This window comes from Talpa europaea (genome assembly GCF_964194135.1).
Source record: "Talpa europaea genome assembly, chromosome: 4".
Classification (NCBI taxonomy): Eukaryota; Metazoa; Chordata; class Mammalia; order Eulipotyphla; family Talpidae; genus Talpa; species Talpa europaea.
Window position 1 is genome coordinate 127,288,462 of NC_140070.1, and position 24,008 is coordinate 127,312,469.

General features: G+C 39.5%; 1 protein-coding gene across 9 annotated transcripts in view; it reads left to right on the top strand.

Annotated features, from left to right (window-relative positions):
- TNIK (TRAF2 and NCK interacting kinase) overlaps nt 1-24,008 on the top strand; it is a gene marked incomplete at both ends in the record, with an annotated part of 390,832 nt that overhangs the window by 214,174 nt on the left and 152,650 nt on the right. For all 9 annotated transcript variants that reach the window (XM_084231409.1, XM_084231410.1, XM_084231414.1 and 6 more), the window contains one exon: nt 17,521-17,577. In XM_084231409.1, the coding sequence (XP_084087535.1) occupies nt 17,521-17,577 (57 nt within the window). The remainder of the gene's footprint in view (nt 1-17,520; nt 17,578-24,008) is intronic.

Sequence of the window (24,008 nt, forward strand, 5' to 3'; positions counted from 1 at the left end):
AATCTTGAGGATTTAATTTCATTTATCTAATTTTTAAAATGTATCTTAAAAAGATGCCCCAACTTTCCTAGGTAGCTTTGCCCTTTTAATCACTTTCATAAATCTACTTTATATCAGAATTAAAATGTTTATGCTCTGGCTTAAATCTATTGCTTTCCTTAGTTTTAATATAAAATTTTAAAAATGTGATGCATTAGTCTAGTGACATTCATATTTTTTTTAAAGATTTATCCATTTATGCATACAAGAGCTGTGGTACAGGCCAGAGGCACGGGGGGTAAAAGGATTCACCAGGGACAGAGTGGGGAACAGAACAGGCATATTGATCAAAATACACTGCTGAGGGGAGCAGCGGACGCGGCAGGAGAGGTCTGCTGCGCCATGTGGGTTGCTCCCTGGCCGGCTGGGAATCAAACTCGTGCTGCAGTGGTTGCGGCTAGCTTCACAGGTTGCGCCACCAGGGAGGCCCGACATTCATATTTTTAATGACTGTTATACTTTTTATTCTCAGCCTCTTCCTCAGGCTGTGATACTATAAATGTGTTGACATCTTCCCTGGTAATTTCTGTACACCAAATTGCTTAGATCACTCTCAGGGGATCCTCTAACTTCTCTAACTTCAGTTTGGGTTATATTGTTTCTATTAATTACATCTTTACTCAAGATCAGCATTGAACATTAAAAGTCTAAGGTCTTTGTTTTACAGAACACAAATCTCTAAACTGATTGCTTTGCACAATGAAGGTAGACTTCAACCCATCTGAATTACTGTGTTCTTCTATTCCAACTTCCTTTCCCCAATCATTTCCTTTAATATTTTATTTCCAAAGAGTACCTGAAAAAGTTGACATTCCCAAAAAAAGAAAAAAATCTTATAAATGACTTTGGCATAGTTAAGTGCAAAATAGTTACAAAGCTTATATAAATCTTTCTGAATAGCTTCCTTGTTCCTTGTTCATAGTCTTATGTTAATTTCAGGTCTCTTGTTGAAATATAGACAAGCTTCTGTGCCATATATAGAAAGAACCAGTAGATTGTTGTTACCGCATTGCCATAGAATTAATTTTTCTTATGAGTGAAGTATATTAAAGATGGGTGTGTTGATTAATAAAATACAAGCATAAAATTCATTTCCAGATGACTTCTGCAACACAGAGGCCAGTAGATTAAATTTCAAGTTGAAAAACGTGATTTTTTTCTTTATAGTGCCTTCACCTAAAGTTGTGACAGAAAATGGTATGTGACCAGACTAGAAAGTGACTTTGGTCTGGCAAATTTAAAGTGGAATGCAGCAAGTGCACTTTCTGCTGTCATTTATTAAGCTCCTTGAGGAAAGGGATTTTTCAACGATAAATGCATACACTTGGGAATGAATAATGTTGATTATTTCAGTAAGAGTATCTTTGCTGAAAACAGTATAGCATTAGGAACAAAGTTAAAATTGTATCTTGGTCTTAAAAAAACAAACTAAAATATCTCAATCTTCAGTTCTTTTCTATAACATGGTTGATCTTAAATGACCTTGCAAAAATATATTAGCAAAGAATATTCTGGATACAATAAAATAATTCTTTCTCAATGAGATAAGATAGACTTCTTTCCTGCTATTTTTTATTTTATTTAAGATAATTGTTGTGTCTTTTAGGGATTCCATATATTAAAAGTTTTTTAAACGATGTCTCCCCAAAATAAAGTTTCATGACTTGAGGAAAACTCTGAGAATGGAACAAAGAGGAAAGAAAACTTATGTTTTAATAAATCTTCTTGTGACAAGAAGAGAAATTAAGTCAAAGTGCAAGAAATTTTCATAATTATGATTATTACTATTCTGATGCTTCAGAGATCAATAGGATGTTATATATAATAGGTGCTCAGTAAATAGTCCATGATTTTGAATTTTAAATGGGTTTGTCATGTTCAATTCCAGGAGATGCCATTCATCTATTATCATTCAATATATGAATATATCATTCATATATTAGAAAAGAATGGGAATGGTGTTTCATTATGGCCAATGTATGTGAAATTACTAGGTTTTCTTTACAAGACCTTTCTTTATAAAACTGACCACATTTCAACAGGCACTGAAGTCCATTTCAATTTATAGAGGTGATGCCTTCTGGAAAGTTGTTTTTTTTTTTAACTGTCATTTGCTTAATAGTGAATAGTGTGCTGATTGTATGTGTGAGCCCTGAATGAAATTGTCAAGGTTAGAAAACTCTATTGGATGTTTATCATGAACAACACAATAAATGTTCACTCAAGATGAGTCATAAGAACTCATTATGTTTCTTCTATTTGTATTTTTGTTCCGTAAGAGAAAATAAGCAGAGCAAGTATTACTATTTCCCTTCTGTATAAAATACATTAAAAGTAGAACAGATTTTCCTATAGCCTTGTTGAAAAATTGAGAACTGTTCTAATTCTGAATAGGGTCTATATTTTTACTCCTTCAGCTCCACTCTGTTTATTACCAGATAAAATTTTTTATGACTTCTGAACTTGTTTTCTAAACTATGATCCCAAAAGATAGGAAAAAATGTAAAAATGTGAAAATAAAATATGATATGTGTCATAAAAATTATAATCCAAATATTTAAGCATAATATATAATTATTATGTATTTTAATAGTCTTCTATAAACTGTTGAATGTCCATCAATGATTAATAAATTAGCGGCCTCCCTGGTGGCACAACACTGAAGCTGTCCGCAGCCTCTGCAGCATGAGTTCAATTCCCAGCTGGCCAGAGAGCTGCCCACATGACTCAGCAGACCTCTCCTGTCTCACCTGCTGCTCCATTTAGTGTGTTTCAGTCTGTTTTGTTCCCCACTCGGTCTCTGGTGAATCCTCTCACTGCCCCCCTACCCCTGTACCTCTGGCCTATACCCCAGTTCTTGTATGCATAAATAAATACATTTATAGAAAAGAAAAAAAAGATTAATGAATACATTGCATTACTATCATCATTAAATTACTATCATTTAGTGTTTTGTTACATCTAAGACAGATTCTCTTGTTAAGAGTTCCTAAGATACCATGTTATATATATTTTTTAAAGATTTATTTATTTATGCATACAAGAGCTAAGGTACAGGCCAGAGGTGTGTGTGGGGTGAAAGGATTCACCAGAGACAGAGTGGGGAACAGAACAGGCAGATCTACTGAAGTACACTGCTGAGAGGAGCGGTGAGTGAGACAGGAGGGATCTGCTGCGCTATATGGGTTGCTCCCTGCTCAGGGATCGAACTCGTGCTGCTGCAGTGGCTGTGAATTGCTTCATAGGTTGCATCTTAACCTCTTGCACCACCAGGGAGGCCCACCATGTTATATTTTAATAATAAAAACTATAAGTTTAATAATTTGCTTAAATGGACATTACTTTGATTTTTTTTTTAACCACCCCTTCTGAAAGCTGAAGTACTAATAAAATAAGCCCACAGTGTTATAAATGTCAAGTTTACTGGTTTAAATGCCAAAGAAATGTAGATTGATACTGATCTTTGGGGAGTAGGCAGCTACCTAAAACCCAAGGTGACAGAAAGCAGACCCTGGCAAACAGATTTAAATTAACTTGATATTGGACCTTAGACCATATACCTAGGTCTATTCCCCCAACTGGAGATGGGGAGGGAGAGGAAGGAAAGGCAATTTTTTATTCTTTTGTGCAGATGGCCTTAGCTGATTGAGGTCTGAAAGGTTTAGGCAAAGTTGCTAGCTCCATCTTTCCACAGTTGTGGTAAGGAAGGGTTATCAAATATTCCCTTTGGTTCAGAAAGCCTCATCCTTAATTGCCAGGAATACAGTTGATCTGCTCTGGCTTCTGCTAGCAGAAACATAATTTGGAGATCCAGTCACTTCTACTTCTATAATTGATAGTTTTTCAAAGTATTCTCTTAGAACTTTCTGATTCATTCTGTTAATATTGAAATATAAATATTATATATGCATATTTTTATAAATAAATCTTCCTAGGCAAAATAAACTCATGGTCAAGTGTTTTAATTTAGAGGTCTATTCTTTATCCTTTAAGCTTTAGGAAGAATTTAAAATAGAATTTAAAAAAGGAAGATAATACTTTTTTGCTTAGTTTATTTCCATGCAAAATGAATCTGAAACAAAAATATGACCTGGAAACAACCTTGCTTCCCTGAACCTGTTACCTCATTTGGTGACTGCAGTTATTCTGTCAGAGTCTTTATGCCTTCAAGTAAGAGATGCTATGATTTTTTTTTTAAAGATTTATTTATTTATTTATACAAGCACTGGGCACAGTCAGAAGCGCGAGAGGGTGAGAGAATTCACCAGAGCCAGAGTGGGCAGCAGAGCAGGCAGAAGGACCGAAGCACACTGCTGAGGGGAGCAGCGGGCGGTAGGAAAGGTCTGCGCGCCATGTGGGACCCTCCTCCGGTGGCCGGGGAGCAGCCGGGGATCGAACCGGCGCTGCAGAGGCTGCGGGCAGCTTCGCAACCCAGTGCTCAACTGCTGTGCCAGTGGGGAGGCCCGCTATGATTTTTTTTTTAAAATAAAAAAGAGAACAGAAGGACTCAAAAAAGCACTCCTATGTATACACAATGGAATACTACTCAGCTATCAAAAAGGATAAACTCATGCCATTTGCAGCAACATGGATGGAGCTGGAGCTGGAAGGGATTATGCTCAGTGAAATAAGAAGGAAAAAAGATAAATATCGGATGGTTTCACTTATGGGGGAATGTAGAGAAACCAAACAAAGTATCACAAAAAAGACAAAATTGGCAAGCTGACCATAGACCTTAGGCATCCCTACATCCAGGAGGGAGGGGATCAAGGCAAAGAAGGGAAGAGCTTAAGGGATCAGAAAATGAGTCAAGGGTGTTATGAAGGTGGGAGAACTATGGGACTCTATGGGAGGGGAGAAATCAAATACTGTGCAAAAATTGACAGTTGTGTTAGAAAATAAATAAATAAATAAGTGTGCCCACAAAGAGGTCAGGAATTCACTCACACAGCACATATTGAGGCCCCACTTGGTACAGCTACTGTAGAGTAGTGAAGAAGAAAGAGATGTGCCACAAGACACCACCGTTCTGGAGCAGATGTCACACACATGCACACCCGCATGTGCACATACACAGACACACACACGCTAAGTGAATAAAACATGATTTTCCAGACGATCGTAAAACAGGGAAGGGGCATGGTAAGAAAGAGTTGGGGTGGCTTGAAATTTTAGACAGGTGTCCAGGGAAGGACTGGTGGTGAAGGTGACTTGTGAGTCAGGATGAGAGGGAAGCGAGCCTGAACATAGCAGGGGAGACAAGGTTAGAGACCCAGAGACTCAGACTCCCTGGAAGAAAGGGAGACAGGAGCTGTGTGGAATTTGATGAGTAAAAGGATTTAAGGACAGAACAAGAACCTCATAGTAACACTAAAAGCACCACAATATCATTGTCATTTTTCCAGGCATTGTGCCAGGGCTGTGTGTGTGTGTGTGTGTGTATTAATTTAAGCCTTACAACTTAGTGAACTAATCATTATATACCTATTTTTACAGATACTGAAACTATAGACCCCAAATCACTTTAGCTCCAGTCAAAGTACCTCACCCCTCCCCCAAAGCCTCTCCTGTGAACTTCCACACTCCTCTATCCGGCCTGGGAAACTCCAGCTCAGATGGGTGATTCCTTCCATACTAAGAAAGGTCCCTGTGTGAGAGAGATTGTTAGGAAAGGCAGCAAGAAGCTCTCCTTGCCCTTCTCACAATCCTAGATCGGTTGACATGTTGACATGGAATTGTGGTGGAAGAGAAGAATTTCACTGGAGTCAGGGAAACTTCCTCCTCCTTGAGAGGCAGCTACCTGATAGACAGGCCACCGTCAGGTTGCAGCTAAATTTAGCTGCATATCGGTGCATTTGTAACTAGTCAGCTGTCTGCCCATTCCGGTCTGCCCAGAGCCAGGGGCATGTCATATTTACTTAAAAGAATCCTCATTCTTTCTCAGAGTGTCATCATATTTCGCCCATCTCTCCTCCCAAGATTTCAGACAAAAATGTTCTCAGCTTTATTGTCCTGGAGGGAAGTATAGGTTTCTGCCAGGCGCATGAGTGCTGACTACCAGCAACTAGCTTCCCAGGGATGATGTGTTTGCTGACAAATTACTGTAGTCCATGTTGAAAGATTATGAATATGTAAGAACCTTCCTGCATTTATAAAATGGTTTTCAGTCTTCAATGTCCTTTTTGTCCTCTCCCCCTCCTACCCAAGGAACGATTTCCAGACCTCCGCTGGGAAAGCACAATTGCTAATGCAGTCTGTGCTGACACAGAAGACTTCTGTTGGGGGAGAGAGATTCTCAGTCTTTGCAGAGATCCGGGGCCTCTGCGATTGCAGGTGGAACCGCACTCCACCATGACCATCCCGTGCAACATGCGTGGGCCCCATAGTGGGTGGGATGCTGTTCTTTGGCCACGTTCAAGAAACTTGAATTCTTTGATCCCCAAGTACTTATAAGGTTGTCACTAATATAGAGCAATGTTGATTATCTTATTCCTTCTAAAAATAATTTGGCTCTACTTTCCTTAATTCTTGGAAACACATCACTGATATTAAGGATAAGATTCCTATAAGCCTCAGTTGAAGAACTTATGTTGGATAAAGGCAAATACCTCTGTTCTTTTATACTCATCCTTATATTATAAATTTCAGATTTTATCATGATTTATATTTTAATCAAGCAAAGTAAGGTGTTCCTAAATTGAGGTGCTAAAAGTCAAAAACTATAACCAAACATTTCAGAAGAGGAAAAGAACACACACATACCCATAAAGTTGTTGAGAAACCTAAAAATTGCTGAGAAATGAAAATACAGTCATTCTCTCTAAAAGTATTTAGCAAAACAATACCTCTGTGTCCAAATATCATAAAAGAATTGTTTAAATTCAGTAGTACTTAATTCTGTTTATTATTATTATTATTATTAAGAAAATTCTGCTTCATTGGGGGAGAGTGAAGATCTTGGAACTGGCTTCTTACACATAAAAAAAACAGATGTAAAGTGACCCTTGGGTGTTTACCTGTATTGTATGAAACTGTTGGTGCTAGAATATGAGATCTAAGCCTCTCATCAGAGGATTTCATTGGTAAAATGCTGCTAAACAAAGAAAGAACAATGCCAACCCCATTCTGTCCCCTAGTCCACCGTTGAGATCACTGAGAGCAAGACTTTATCTTTCGATCCATAACTTAATGCCTGTGGGAAATCTGACATTTAATAGAATTCAGCTTTCACTGAGCACCTATTAAATGTCAAATTCTTTTAAAGCAGGGTTTTTCAATCTTGACCCCACTGATATTTTGGGCCCCATAATTCTTTGTTGGGGGTGGGGGCTCATGGTAATGTCCTGTGAATTGTAGAAGGTTTAGTAGATTGTCCTTCTTGCCCACTACGTATTAGTGGTACCACCCCTGACAATCAGTGTCTCCAGGTATCCCCAAATGTCTCTTGTCATCCCCCAAATTGCCCGCTAAAGAGTATGAAGTAGAGAGTTTAAGTATATTTTGTTAGGAAAAAAACATGTATTTATTTAAAATCCCTTTTGTCCCCAAATCTGTGTCTATATCTACATATCATTTATCTCTACATCCACACATACATTCTTACAGAGAAGGCGGGGGAGCGGGGGAGGGCTCATCGTAGACTTTTTTTTCCAAGGGAATCATTATGACTCCAGTAAACTGCTCACTAAATTTCATCTGTTGCCTGTGTTCCTGCTCAGATACAGCTAAAGCCTATTGAAATTGATTTTTGTGTCAGCAACAGAGCAGGGATTCAGTGAGAACATGAAAGCCTCCCTTTCATTACTAGTCTTTGCCCCCCCATATTACTTTAGATTTGGTGGGCCCTAATTATATTCTAGTGCTTCTCCTGCTGACATTTCTTTTGTTTTAATTAAAACTTCTGGAGGATTGAGGACACTGTGGGAGATGGTTCTTTCATGTGGGGTCCTGGTAAAGAGTCACAGGGGTCCCTCTGTATATTCCTGCTACCCCCCTCAACCCCTCCTCCGTGGTCCTTTCCTTTTCTCTCTTCTCATGCCACCTTGAGGTCCTCTCTTCCTTTCTGGCTCCTGGCTCCTGGCTCTAGACCTGCTCTAGCTGCTATGAACTTTCTGTTATTAAGTGACCCATATCACTGAGGTGGACTGGCTTCCTACTGAAGCCATAAATTTAGTGAAATGAAATGCAGCTTTGTCCTTTTTCCTTATTAATTATCTCTGCCCCTTGCCTGTGGTGCCTCATGCTGCAAGGTCAGCCCCGCCTATGCCTGACCACATGGCTGCAGATCTCTGAGGAAGGGGCCACTGTCGGGCTGTAATTGGCAAACTGAGTCAGTGCAGGGCCTGGAGAGAGGGCGTCATATATCTTCCTGATCTGTAGCTGGGAGGTGCACTGGGGTGAGCAAAGGGTCAGCCAGAGGTCCTGAGTGGAAGCTGGAGATGTTTCATAAAATAATCCATAGAGAAGGAGCTATTGATTCAAAAGTTTAAAAATGATGTGCTCGTCTCCAAGAGCAGTTGGACTGTCTGCCTCGGCCTACTTCTCTCCCACATAAAAGGGGTGGCAGAGATGGAAGAACTTGAACAGGACAACATCTGGGCCTTGCTGTTTTCTCATCATATCTTCCTCAGGTAAACTATGAGATTATGAAATGCAGAAAGCTAAGGTTCGCTCCAGTCCCCAGAGTTCATGCAGTGGCCCAGTATGTAGGTTAATGCTTGTTAAAGAAAGCAAAAACAAAACCTTCTGGAACAAAACATGCACATTAGAGCATGTGGCTTTTTTCTCCGGATAATGTGATCCATAGTTTTTCCCCATCACTCGTACCCCTACTTCTAGGTGTTTAGTTCACCCAGAAATTAATGAACAATTGTAATTGTAAATTTGCAGCATAAGTTAGATGAGATTCAGGCAGATCTTTGGTTTTGTGCTCATCTTTTGGGTTGAGAGAGGAGGTTACTGGGAAATGTGTTCTTGGCTTAAGACCACAGCCAAAAGACTGGTGCTGCTACTTTTTTGAGCTCACTTCACCCCGCAGCCTGTCTGTCTTGTCACTGCTGTCACTTCAGCTGTGCCTGCCTTTCCCGGGAACAGGCATCAGGCGCCCTGCCACGGAATCTGCATACATTAACGATTGTCTGCTCAAAATTGTGACTATTTCACTTTTTTCCTTTAATCATCCATTTTGATTTATAAACTGAGCCAAGCTGGCAGCCATGAAGAGGGAGGAATCCTAGTTTCTAACAAAGAAAAATGAGACACAATCTTTTCTTCCCCACCTTTGTCTGCTAGCAAGCCTCAGTTCTCACTTGGCCCAGTCCTGAACAATCTTGGAAATAATCCATTTCCTGCCTCTCACCGGCAGGTGCCAAGCAGAGGACTTCACAGCGAGTGGTGCTGAGATGGAGAGCTGTTGCTTGGGAACTGTCCTATGTCGGTACCTATCTTTGCCACAAGTCTGGCAGCAGTGATGCTGGATCACAGATCTGAGATACAGAGAGCAGGAATTTTTAAGCTACAGATGAATGGCACGTGCAAGCTGAGGAAATATAGAGCCCTCGTTTAACCTCGGGAAACCTTAGGAGTAGATGCTGTTCCAGAAATACTCTATGAACACACATGAATCTTGATATTAAGAATCCTTGGAATCTTCTTATACAATTTTCTGGTCTCCCTCTTTGCCTCAAGACATGTTATATCAAAGAAAGGTAGCATATCTGAAGATGTCCAGAAAGGTATCTTAATTTTGCTCTCACCTTAACTGTGAGTGGAAAATCAGAGCTTACCTTCCCTGTCATTATTATAGCTCCGAGGGAAAAACCAAAACCAACTTCTAGTTTCTCTGTGATCCCCTGTGTCGAGGAGCATTAAATTGACCTCTCTTAAAGGCTAAAGAAACTTCATCCACTAGTTTCATCTTCCAGCTTCTAACTTATGGGTAAGATGATTGTAATCCTTGCTCAAACCCTGCTGTTCCTGTACACTTTTTGACTAGGTAGAAATATGAGGGGAATGAGAAACTGATGTGGACATATGGATGGTTTTGACCAAGAACTTGGGTCCAACTATCAAGTCTAACTACTTAATTTTGTCCATTATTTAGCAAATATTTAGTGAGCCCATAATGTGTCAAGCACTGTGGAAAGCACAGAGTAAATACATATCTGATGCAGTCCCAAGTCTTGTTAATTTGACCTCCTGAATATCTCTTGACTATATTCACTTCTCATTTTCTCTGTTTTACCCATCCTGGTTCAGGTTGCCTTCATATCTCAGTGGAATCACTAAGTTGCATTGTAGGTGTTATTTTTCCATCATCTTTCCTGGCTTATTCTGTTCTCTGCTTTGGTCCCAGAGTGACCTTTTTAAAATGTAAACTTGACAACTTTACACCTTTGCTTCAAATCCTTCCGTGACTGCTCATTGGTCTTAGGATAAAGATAGAACTTCTCAAAGTGACTTGTGAAGCTCTGTATGGACTTGCTAGCAAGTCCCTTACTCTCTACTCTAGCCATGCTGACTTGCTTTCACTTCCTTAAATGCTTTAATAACCACACTGAGGACTGTTGAACATGTTTTTCCCTTTAACTGGAATATACTTTCCAATACCTGATCTAGTTATTCTGTCTATCCTATAGGTCATATCCTTTCTAAGAACTTTTGTCCCAACTCCTACAAATAATACATTATTTTACTTAAATACTGAGAACACACATACTAACAGATAATGATGAGGATAGATGATTGAGAGATAGATGTGGGGGGCCAGGGATTTGGTTGTATGAAGTGTTTTGTGGTGTGCTTTCAGAATCAATACTTGGGAGAGGGTGAGGAGAGTAGATTTGAGCAGAGGAAAGGGTGGAATGTAGTTAAAAGGTCCCAGACTACTCTAAAAGGAACTTTAGAGCAGGGATGACCCTTTAAATTTATTCCAGTTTGTCAAAATGGATGTAAACTTTTATATTTCTACATCAGTCAGTGGTGTGATAAATTCTAGAAAGAACTCTGCTAGAAAAGAAAAGTTATGTTAAGAAGCCAGTATAGGTAACATTAAAGTAGCATTTATGTGTTATTCTTTCATCATCTTGTTTTGTCTGTTTTTTTTTTCCTACGTCATTATGTAGTATCTTAATGGTTGCAAGTGATCATCCATCCTTTCCTCATTCACTGTGCTTTTTACTACTCTTCCTCTTAGGTAGTGTCATTGCTGGTGTCTATGACAGACTTTTTCAGGTGACCTGGTCCTTCATTGCTCAGATGGCTGAGCTCCTGCTCCTCATGCCATTCTGAGGCTGATTGCTACCATTGCCTATTTACCACAGAATTGGGTAGTACATAAAAGGACTCCTATCTTCTACAGCTCAAGGATAGCAAAAGTTGAGAACTATAGCCAGCAATTAATTTTAGGGTAGAAGAAAAGGTTGAATCCTCAACTCATACCTGACTGATAAGACCTGAGACTTTGAAACGTGGAATGGAGATGTTCAATTTGATGCATGTAAAAGCTTGAAATTCCAGATCCCTTGATAAGCCTGCAGAAACGATGGTCTCATTTTGTTTGAAGATAGTGCAAGGACCTCAGCACTGCAAGGCATGCTCTCGAATTTAACCTCACCCCCCTTTATGATTGGCACATTGCCTTCAACTGATGATTATTCATTTTTAGCTTTTCACTGTTTTTAGTACATCACTGGCTCTAGCAAAAGTCATCTGATTGCATTTTTATTTTTTTTATTTTTTGACATTTTTATTTTTATGTAATTTTTAATTTTTATTTATTGATTGCATTTTTTAAACTCTGTTTCCTGTAGATTTTTTGAAAGTCTGAAATAACGGACTCACCAGAGTATTCTCTTTTACCTGTATCCTATTCTAGTTCTCCACTAGTGAATGTTCTGACAGTGATACTGCTACAGCATACCAGGGCCTCTCAGTAAACCTCCTGCCACCAGTGATGAGATTTTCACTTACAGACACTCTTAGAGCTTACTACCTCTGACTTTTCTTTACACCAACTGTCTTAGGTAAGATTTCCTGGAAATAGAACCCAATCTGGAAATTCATATGTAGGGATTTTACAGGGAGTAGTCATAGGATCTGTACATGTAAAGAAAGTAAAATTGTGCAGCCTCAACAGAGACCTCAGCCATTCCAAGGAGAGGTCAGGAGTTGAGATGCTCTTTCAGAGTTGTCCCAGTTTAAATGAGAAGGCTAGGCCTTTGTGCTGCGCTCAACCAGTCATTGGATATCATGTCTCCAGGAGGGAGCATGACCTTCCTTTAGCAGTGTTGTTTTGGCTGAACGCAATTCCCAGAGAGCTTCTAAGCTAAGAGCTGTCAGATCCTTCGCTTTTGAAGGGAGAATCTGGGTGGTTCACTGCAGCATCAGTAATAAGATAGGTAAATAGATAGTTGGATGGATGGATGGATGGTTGGACGGATGGACAGATGGACAGATAGATGAAACTAGTGTTTGATCCAAGAAACAACAGCTACCATTATTACATGTTCTGCATGGATTTCTCTTTCGGTTTGATTGGATTTATTTTCATGGTTCTTGTGGAAAATAGGAACATTAGATATGATCAGTAGGGTTAGGATAGGATGTTGTAGAAACACAAAAGTAAGGCAATGAGGAAATAGAAGTCTTCCTCAATACAGGTGAGATAAAATCTGAGCTGAACATGCTAGAAAAACGCACACCCCCAGTTTGTTCACATGCTCCACAGAAACAAATGTATTTCAGTGACCTAGAAATGAAAGTATTCTTTCTCCCAGGCTAGCCTCAGGCTAATAGCTCTAACACTATCTTGCTATTCCTTATAACAAAGAAAATAACAGCAATAACGGTCAAGATTTACATGACCATTCCAGACAAAACTTGTTTTTCTCTTGCATTCATTTTAGGGAAGAGATAAAGTAGTAGCGTACTGTATTCCTTGAGTGATTTAAATTTCACTTCAGGGTTGAGTTATTTCATGTGGAACAAGAATCAGCATAGTTTTTTTTTTTTACCTAAAGCATGAAGTAGCAGAAAAAGGGGGAGCAGGGTGGGTTTGTAGGTGCATCAGATAACTGGGCTGGATGGTGCCCATCAGTTCTGAGTGGCCCCAGCCTCTGCTTTCCCTGTGTGAATGTCTTTTCTTCTTCCTTCCTTGGGTGGGTGTTTTTTATGCTTGAGTACATGATTGACATCAGACTTTGGTCCTCCTGGAATATCAGTGTTATTTTTCTTGATTTAGTCTGTTACTTTTGTTATTGTTGATTATTCAGTAGAAAAGCATCTTAGCTCACACTTTTATTAAGAAATGACTCAGCAACTCAGTCTGACAGGGCATTTTCTCTAATTATTGTGGAGAAAAATTAACTCTTTTGCTCCCTTTAGAAGTTAGAGTTTTTATCCAGAATTTAATTTTTAGCCCTTGATTGAATAGTTGTTTTAGATTTGAATTTAGATGGTGTCTACATTTCTATTTTTAATTTCTTCATAAGCAGCAAGAAATTAAAATTCAGAGTAATATTAAATTTTCATTTCTAGATTCTCTAGTAATAACATCCTCACTTCTTGCCCTTCCCTCAAATAAAAAAATAAATGAGTAAAGTAAACCCTATATAAAACAGATAAGTGTCTCAATGTTTAATTCAAGTCAGGTAAAATATGAGAAGATGGATTTTTTGAGAAATTATTTTTAAGTTGTAGAAATAAGAATTTTTAATTCAGGAGCTGGATGGCAGAAGTAGACAAAGGAGAAAGTGTTCTGGCTTCAGGTCCTCATTATTTGTGAGCTATTAGCCTCACCTCTAAAACAAAGAGGTTAGGTTGTACCTAGGGACTCTTCCAATTCTATCTATCAGTGATTTTACGAGGTTGCCTCTTTAAACACTGTCTCAACAATGACTGTGCCTCAGGTTTCTAGTGATCTTTAGTCAGCTGGCCCCCTGTCCTTCTCTCAAAGCTTGCCTTCATCTGGATCCTAATTTGGTTTGACATTCTCCAGGGACAGAAAGGCTGCTCAAGCGGGTGGCCTCCTCGTGGCCTCCCTCATCAGGGTTGACAGCTCAGCAGCCTTCCTGTTCCAAAGCTCCAGCTGCCTTTGCCTGGGACTGAACTGAGCGTGCTAATTGTCCCACCTCCAGGATCTCACATAAGCCCAGACTGCCATACCCAAGGTGGATTAGTCACTCACCTGTCAGACCCATGGAGAACTGCTATTTCAACTTGGAAATGAAATTTTAAATGGAGGACAAGTAGACTGTTTTTTTCCAGTTTTACCTTCAGTGATAGGCTAGCGCGGACTTAAAATACAAAACAAAAAACCATACATCAACACCGTAACTTCAAAATGATAGCAAGTGTTTGTTTATCTATGTATTAATTTTAAATTTAGAACTGCCCAGTGCTTTGTGTTCAAAATGTAAAGTGGGGCCTCCTCGGTGGCGCAGCAGTTGAGCGCTGGGTTGCGAAGCTGCCCGCAGCCTCTGCAGTGCCGGTTCGATCCCCGGCTGCTCCCCGGCCACCGGAGGAGGGTCCCACATGGCGCGCAGACCTCTCCTGCCGCCCGCTGCTCCCCTCAGCAGTGTACTTCGGTCCTTCTGCCTGCTCTGCTCCCCGCCCTGGCTCTGGTGAATTCTCTCACCCTCCCGCGCTTCTGACTGTACCCAGTGCTTGTATAAATAAATAAATAAATAAATCTTTAAAAAAAAAATGTAAAGTGGCTTCCTTGCAGCCAACTGCTTCTTGGCCTGGGGCCAGGACCACAGGCTCTATCTGCTCAGCTCCTGCTGATGGAAAGAGCTATGGATGAGGTGTCCTTGTAACAAATTATTCACTCATAAAAATCATTCACTGTTTCTTAAGAGTTGAAAATCTAGTGCTGTGTTTCTCAAACTTCTTTTTGGTGGAGGTGCCTCGAGGGCTCCCACAGGGCAAGAGGAGGAGTTGGGAGGCACAATTAAAAGAGTTGGCTCATCAAGCATTTGCTTGAACTAGGAGAGCATGTAAGGGTTTGGGGGGGAAGAATGTTTCTGCTGAAAAATAGAGGAGAAGGAAGGAAGAGAAGAAAGGTAAAACAGAGGGGTAGGGGAATCACTGGTACTTTGGGCTCCAGTGTAGTAATAGAAACGCAAACATGTTCATTGGCAGCACAGAGAGAAAGAGTGATGAGAGGGAGGCTTTGAAGGTTATTCTTGAGTTTAATCTGGAAAGAGTAAGTTTACTGAAGAGTCGGGAGATGAAGGACTTCCCAGGCCAAGAAGGCACTATCTGAGAGGCAGGAAATATCTCAGTGTATTTAAGAATGTGCAGTTTAATTTCAGGGACCACAGAGTAAGAGCAGATAGGAGTCCAGCAAGGTGGTATGGCAGGAAGGCTGTCCGATATTAGTGGGGCTCGCAAGCCCTATAGCCGTACACTGGGGTTGCCTTTATCCTGCTGTCTGGCACCATCCAAAGAATGTCAAGGTGAATTTGCTGTATGATCTCCATCAGACCCTCTGCATCTGCCTACAGTTTCCTCTACCCTCCTTCAGTGCTTTAGTAGAGAAAGTCATTGTTTAAGGTATGATTTCTGGCTGCTAGTTTAAAGAGTTTATATTTCCAAAGAAAGTTGTTCATCCCTTTGCTAAGATCGTCATTACAACATCACAGACTCCTTCTGGGACCTAGACGGTCCTGTAGGTCATTCAGTGCTTATCAGCAGAGGGCACTGTTGGTACTTCTCCCTTGGGTGACATTGTCCTGTGCTAGGTAAAAAGTTTATTTTCCTGCTATCTGGGCGCTAAATAACAGAAGTAATACTTTCCTCAGTCAGTCATTGTGCAAACTAAATTTTCAGAAGCTCCTTTGGATGGAAAAAAGTGGTGGTAACAATCACACCTACTCCTCTCACCTCCAGTCACTGAGCCCAGTCTCTCTTTGTTTTGCACTAGAAACGAGACGGGTTATATAACATGTCTCAGAGGAACCTGTTGGTCCTGGGTAGAGCCTACACAAGAACCAGGCTGCTGGATTTCCAGCCCAGAGCTCTTTCTGCCATAACACTGTAGCCCTCTCCCTAGACTTATTGAAAGTTGAAATAATTATAAGGAGCTGCGCCTTTGATAATATTAGATGACCGATTTAATGTCTTCATCTTTGTGTTCTTTTTCTGAGGAAGGAAGAAAAAGAGGGTATTGAGGTAAGGAGAGCACAATCAGAGTCAGTACATACATGTGAAAAAACAGGTCTGTGAGAAGGAAGGGAGTAGGTAGCATCATACCTATCACTTCTTCCCAACTTCACCTGAAGCGCAGTTCCATTACCTGCTGTTGTTTATCCCAAAAATCCCACATCACCTATAGGATAGGCATCCACTATTCTAGGCACTGAAATACAGTGATGACCAGGTCTTCGCCCTCGTGAAACATATAGCCTAGAAAGGAAGACATTTAAAATTAATCCCAAGACAAGATTAAAAATTGTAGCAGCATCTACTGACAACTCATCCACTCCAGGCACCATTAAGCTCTTGACACACATTGTCTCATTTAATCCTCACCACAATGCTATGAGTTGGGTACTCTTGTTGTTTACATTTTTCAGAGGTAAAAGACAAGAGAAAGTTCAGGAATTTGTCTGAAGTCATGGAGTTGGGATTTGAATCCAACCTACCTAGGAAACTATATTATCTTACCTGATGGCAGCAGTAGGTGAAATGCATTTTAAAAGTCATTTATAAAATGCATTTAGAAGTAATGTCTATTGAACATTTTTGTTACCAAGAGTTAGATGTAGACTTTAAGTTTTCTTAAGGAGCAAATGAAGAGAACCCTGCTCTTCTGAGATTGTTCTCACCATATGCTCTTCTTCGATTCTGCCGTGTGTTGGATGCTTCGTTGTGTTCGAAATCCAAAGTGCCTGCCATGGGGAAGAAGTTGCTTATGCTCAGCGCTTTTTTCTTGATCACAAATTTGGATTGCTAGCTATCTGTTTTATTTCTGCCCCCCTTTTAAGGTAGAGATAAATTAATAATCTCAAGTGAGTATCAATAGAATCATATCCAGTTGAGACTAATAAAGATATTCTAATAATCAAGGAAACTAAAGTTTTTTAAAATATCAAGTTTGCACAGAAGAGAGATTTATGTCTCCTCCATTTAGAACGCGCTCTCCTTCATATAAATCCATCTCTCACACAAATTCTTATCTAACACCTTGGCAACGAGGTAGAATCAAATTGTTCAACATTGGCTTTTAAAATTTAACTAGATAAGCATTGTGAAAGGAAACCAAAAGACAAAATGATGTGCATGTTTTACAAATTGAACACTAAACTGAAATTGGTCTTCAAAGTGTTTGAGATGTGTGTGCTTGTGCTTGTGTGTGTGGCTGTGTCTCTTCCACTGACATACTATGACACTGATTTGGGCAAAACAATTCTTTACAGTTGAAACTAAATGCTATTATGACTGATCAAACTAAAGTCTTTTTCATTTTTTTCTTCACAGGGTCGTCATGTCAAAACGGGTCAGCTTGCAGCCATTAAAGTTATGGATGTCACAGGGGTAATGTATCTTTTTCCTGCCCGATCTTAGTAGCTATACTTTTTTAAAAAAAATTAAATTAATGATTTTTTTTTTGCATAGAAGCACTGGGGTGTAGGCCAGAGATGTGGAGAGTGAGAGGATTCACCAGAGCCAGAGTGGGGAGCAGGACAGGTGGATCTACTGAAATACACTTTTGGGGGGAGCAGCAGGTAGGATAGGCGAGGTCTGCTGCGCCATATGTCAGTTAGCGGTGATAGCGTGATAGCACTGAGACTTAATCCCTACACCATCAGGGAGGCCCATGGTTATACATTTTTAATAGATAAGTTAGTGTTAGGAAAAAATACCATTTTCTGGGAACAGAATCTTCTTAAACATCTGACGTTTTTCCCTACTTGTGTTTAATATAAGTAAGAGTGTTCAACAGCTTACTAAAAAGACCATGGAACCATTGTAATTAAATTAGATACCTACACACTGCCTAATGTAGTTAGAATGAATAATGTATGCCAATAATTTACATAAACACAACCAAGATTATTTGCATATGAAGAGGATTTGAAAGTATTAAAAGAATAATGCTGAGATTACAAAGAAGAGACGGGTCTTAAGAGTTTTCCCAAAGGTCCACCTCACACTGGAAGAGACAAGAGCTTGTTTGGCTTTAAAATCTTGGTAGGACACTTAATGAGACGGGTCTTAAGAGTTTTCCCAAAGGTCCACCTCACACTGGAAGAGACAAGAGCTTGTTTGGCTTTAAAATCTTGGTAGGACACTTAATATGAATTTTTTCCTTCCTAGAAATATTATGACCAAATAATCACAATGGCTACAAATTTTAATTATAGAGCAACACTGAAATAAAATTTCTGCCAAGATGATCAAAAACCACCTAGGCAATAGATTTTATTTTAAATACTATCTAAGCTTTCAGACCTTTTTAGTAGTTCTGTTGCAAATATTTTCATGCCATCTCAAGAGCATAGAACAAAAATCAGACTTGAAAGGACTCACTGGACATCAAAAACATGTTAATTATTTTCTATTGTTCTGGGGATTTTTCTAAGATGTCTGTCTGCTACACATAAAAGCTAAAGACCAAAGTCTTCCATTTGGTCCAGAAGTGAATTATCAATGTAACTAGACAAAATGAATGTATCACACAGAGCTGTCAAATAGTGAAATAACAAAGACACACAGTGTGTCTGTTTGTCAGATTTCAAGCCATACCCTTCTGGCTCAGTTTGTTACCTTTGATAGGTATGTATTATGTGGTATGCTAATCTGCCATAATACTAATTTCACCAGTTTTCATTTATACCATACAATCTACTGACTTCCCTCATTATTATTAACCTGAATTCTTTTTTCAGTTATATGCAGTTTTAACAATGAAAAATTATGTTCCCACATGTTTTTTTTAGCACTTAAAGTATTCCTTTTTATTTGTCCTAAATATATTATTCAACTTTCAGAGGTTGCAAACCAGTTCAAATATTTAATCCCGTTAGTTTATTAATCCAGCAGGCCTTTACTGAATAAGAAATTGCATATAGATTATATTTATTCGGTTTAGGCTTTATCACCTTAAATAGAAAATTCAAAATATCAGCGACAAAAGCCTGATGCAAGCATTAGCTCTCTCATGTTAAAGGGGTCTAGCATTGACAGCGCAGGGCTGTCAGGCCAGAACGTGGTGGCGTAGAAGGGTGTTTTTATCTTGCTACCCTGTCATTCTAATCATGGCTTCCACACGTAAGGTCACTTACATGGGTCAAGGTGGTTGTCAGATTTCCATTGATCACATTCTTTTGCAGGGAAAAAAAGGAAGGTGGGTGGGAGTAGAAGATTGTAGGAGAACCCTTGCCTCTAAATCTTTCTACTTAAATACATTCCAGCTCACTTCTGCTTTCCTTGGTTATGCCTAGCTAACTGCAAGGGGAACGGGGAAGTGGAGTCTTTTATTTTACCAGTGTGTCCAGTTAATCTGGTTATTTTAGTTGGGAATAAAGGAGAATGGATACTCGTAGGTCAATAGCAGGGTCTCACACAAAAATCAAGATCAGATAACTCTCATTGTCTACAAAGAAAGCCATCATAAATGCATAGACATTTTACAGAGCTCCCACCACAGAAAAAAAACAGAATTTATTTTTGTAATTCTGCTGTCGTCATACTACTGTATTTTCCTTGGATGAATAGCTTCTCCACATAAGGCAATGCACTTGGCAGTTAAACAATTAGTGGCTGTGGATGGAGTCCAAGATATTCTTGCTGTAAAGTTCATTGTGTGGTTCTTCAGAACTACAGTTGAGTTCCACTGACATTATTAATCTCAGTGTACAAAGTGTACACAATGTTATATGCTGATACCTGAATTATGACTTGTGAGCATTGAATATTACTTCTCTACTTTCTGGTTCTATTTGTGAGACTTTAAATTTCTCAGAGAACCACTTATGGTTGCTAGAGCATTTTGCTTGGAATCAGAAATTGATGCACCTATTTATCCCAGAGTATATATACTCAGTGTAAGGAGTGTCAACTAGCTTTTCTAAACTGAATTTCAGGAGGCAGGTAAGCCCTACAGAAAAATGATTTGAGAGATTATTTTTACCATTCTCCCAAGGATGTAAGAGTTACAGCCATTTTCAGTGTGTTGGAGTCAATCCATTGCATGTGACAGAAGTTCTTTGGTTTTTAGGTTTAATTCTCTTGGGAAGACTTGTTGAAATGATCGGATAGTACCCTTGATGTAGGCACATCTTTGGCCTCTCTGTAACCACTGACCCCTTCACAAAGGCAACCATGAATACTCACAGGAGATGTGTATTATTTTCCGTGTTTTCTTATTTCCCATGGTATCTGATACAGAATCAAGTGGCTTCTGTCACCCTCTTACGCTTCACAGATCAACATGAGATTTCTTTCGTGAAACTCACATGGTACCATCAGAAAACAGTCTATTTCATTTTGCCTTGTTGTCTGTGTATTTTGGAATGCTGCAATGCTTCTTACCAATTATTATAATTGTGCTCATTATAGCTGCTCTGTTAAAAACTGAGATGAATTCTCAAAGAACATCTTTGTTAATTGTTTGCTATGATCTACTACAGTTACTATAGTTTATTGTAATGAAATTGATAAAGCCATAAGCTTGAAATTAATTTTTAAATTATTGTTTTTATTCTATACTGTGCCCTTTTTATTGTAGAAGATAGCCACAGGGAGAGCTGGATATAATTTTTATCCTTCTGGTTTTAGAGCTGAGATACTTCCAAATTAGCTTCAGAATAACTGCTTCAACTCAGACCCAGTTTTTGTTAGTTGCTGAAATAATTGTGGGAATTTCTATATTTCATTGCTCTGTGGGGATTTCTTTCCAGCTGGATTTGCCTACAGCTCTAAGCAAAATTGGACTTTCTAGGATTGTGTTTCTCAACGTGAACAGCTACCATCAGTGGCCCATCAGCAACTCCTGTGTGTGTGGGATAAGTTCTGGGCCTGCTACAGAACACTTTGATCAAATATTCTTAGGCAAAATCCAATATAAATAAAAAGATTTGAGATTTTTTTGTTTGTTCACAAGAGGTGGGAGGATGTAAGTCTTAACCTCCTTCCCTCAAACCACTGCTACAGCCAATGCGGGAACCTGAAGTCAAAGAGTGAAGTGATATGATGGGATTTCCTACTGGAAGAATCCATGTTAAGCCCTACTTGACGGAATTCCTATTTCTGTCTTGTTTATTGAATTCCTGTAGGTGAAACTTATAACTAATTTCCACCTCTTTTTTTGAAAAGCAAGGAAATGACATTCTCCCAGTAGTTTTTGGTAGAGTGCTTTGCTCATAGTAAGTGGGTTCAGTGAATGTTTGTTGTTGGAGAAAAAGAAAAGGAATCTTTCCATCTTGGATTGTTGGGAAGAATCAAGGACACCCTGAATCAAGTACATTTGGTTCCTCTCTCCCAGAGGAAGAAATTCAGTGGCATGATTAGTAGCACAATACCTACTAATATTATTAATACTAACAATAACCGTGGCTATGTCACAGTAAAAATAACTAACATTGATTGCATGCTTATTGTGTTCCCAGCACTATTCTTACTGTTTAATACAACATATTAGTTCATTTAATTTCAAAGCAGCTCTCTTTAGGGGAGCACGACTATTATATCCATTTTACAAATGAGGAAATGAAAAACATTAAGAGCCTATGAAACTTGTCCAAACCCCATCAACAGAATTGAAATTCAAGTGTAAAGGGATGTGCCCACCCTCTCTGCGGTGCTGAGATGGGGTGGCATCAGCACGGCATGTACTTGAGATCCAGATAGAGCTGGGTTCACACTATGCTCCTCTCCTGTGACCTTCGCCAAATTTCTTGACCTTTCTCAATTTCCCTTTTTTTCATTTGTTAGATGGAAATACAAACATTGCAAACTTGTTTTGAGGCTAAAATAATTTATATCTAGTGCCTGGCACATAACGCGTCCTCAATAAATGATTATAATGATAGTCCTGATAAGATACACTGATGGCCTAAATGGGGCAGCCAACAGGAATGAAAGAGGATTTTATAGTTGAACTTGTTTATTTGTATATGGGGATGGTAACCTCTGCTATGAACTAACCTACACTTGAATTAGTTACTTGTTAATACTTTTAATTGTTTTACTCAGCCTTGTTTTTAGCATCTTGGTTACAGAATTATGAGTCTTACCCTGAAAAGTATGTAGGTTTAGACTCAGTGTAAAGCAGGATCCAGGAGAGAAAGTGGAGCTAGAGTCCAAAAACTTAAGGCTGGAATCAATAAGAATTCACTCACTGAGCAATGGAGGTGCTGTGTTCTGGGTGAAAACATTTAACAAGGTATACAGGGCACTGTCTTCTGGAATCCACATTCCAGCATGTGTGAAAGACATTTACAGAATGGTTGTACAATTACTTAAGTTGAAGTAACTGAAGCCTAGTCCTGATTAGCCTTAATGGAGTATACAGAAAGTACTGAGAGAATTTAAGAGGATGCTGATCTATCCGGGCAGCCAGAATGGTCCCTGTTAAAGTGACAGCCACCTGAGACCCAGAGGCTGGGCAGGTCATAATTACCGGAGTGGGGGTAGGAGAGGGGCCTTTTCCAGCTGTGGGAGCCTGATCCTCAGGTGGGTTCAGTGAAGCCTGGAATCCCCACCTTGTCTCTTCCACAGAAGTCCTTCTGGACAGCTCTTTGGAACATCTCCTTTGGGTATGATCAGGTAGATGTCTTTTTTTTTTTTTTTTTATACCTAGAACTTTAATCATGCACAAAATTAGTGGTTATGTTCAGCAGAAACAATAATCCATTTACAAATGAAAAAAATATTCATGAATTTCTGCTTTGCATATGATAAGCTGTATCCTTTGTTGTTTTTTTTATACATTTTATTGTTATATTCCCCATACAATTGCAGCCCCCCCATTCTGACCCCAATCCCTCCCCTTCCGCCCCCGCCCCCCTAAAAGTGTCTCTGGTTCATAGTTTTTTGTTGATTTTGATTTTCACTTTCTTATATTCATTTTTCAGGTAGATGTGTTTTAATAGAGCAGTCTGAGCAAGCATATGATGAGAATTTTCAACGGAGAAAAGATTAACAAATGTTTTTCTGTCTCCATAAGACTCTCCACCTTTGGGGGTATTTCCAGGTCTTCAGTTCCATATGTCCTGCAACACATAGAACATAGAAAGCTTCGAGGGTTCTAAAAATGAACAAGCCCTGTTGCCCACGCCATGCACACTTCAGCATCTCCGTGACCTTTCTTGGAGATCACACTCTTGGGTGGCTTTTGTGAGCCTAGTCTCTCTGCATGTGCCTGTCTGCTGGGTGTCCAGCCTAGGTGTGTGGGCTTGTTGAGTGTGTATGCACACGGTAGAGAGAGGGATTAAGAGAAGAGGTAGAACTAAGAACTTCTGTCTATACACTAAAACTGATGAAGATTAGCATTTAGGGGTCTCCCTGGTGGCACAAGGGGTTAAGACTCAACCTGTGAAGCTCACCGCAGCCTCTGCAACACGAGTTCGATCCCCAGCCAAGGAGCTACCCACATGGAGCAGCAAACCTCTCCTGACTCGCCCGCTGCTCCCCTCAGCAGTATATTTCAGTCAGTCTGGCTGTTCTGTTCCCCACTCTGTCTCTGGTGAATCCTCTCACCCCCTGCACCTCTGGCCTGTACCCCCTTTCTTATATGCATATATAAATAAATCTTTTTTAAAAATTAGCATTTAGATTCACTAATTTTTAAGAGTATTTTTAACACCATGATTTGTATCTAATAATGCCTTTCATTTGTGAAAGCATTTGACCAAAGCTATAATTCTCTTATCCCTCTAGTGGAATTGAGATGCACATAGATACGGAAATTGACACACAGGCGAGGAATTTGGGGTGCCTGGAATTTTTGGACAGATTGTTCA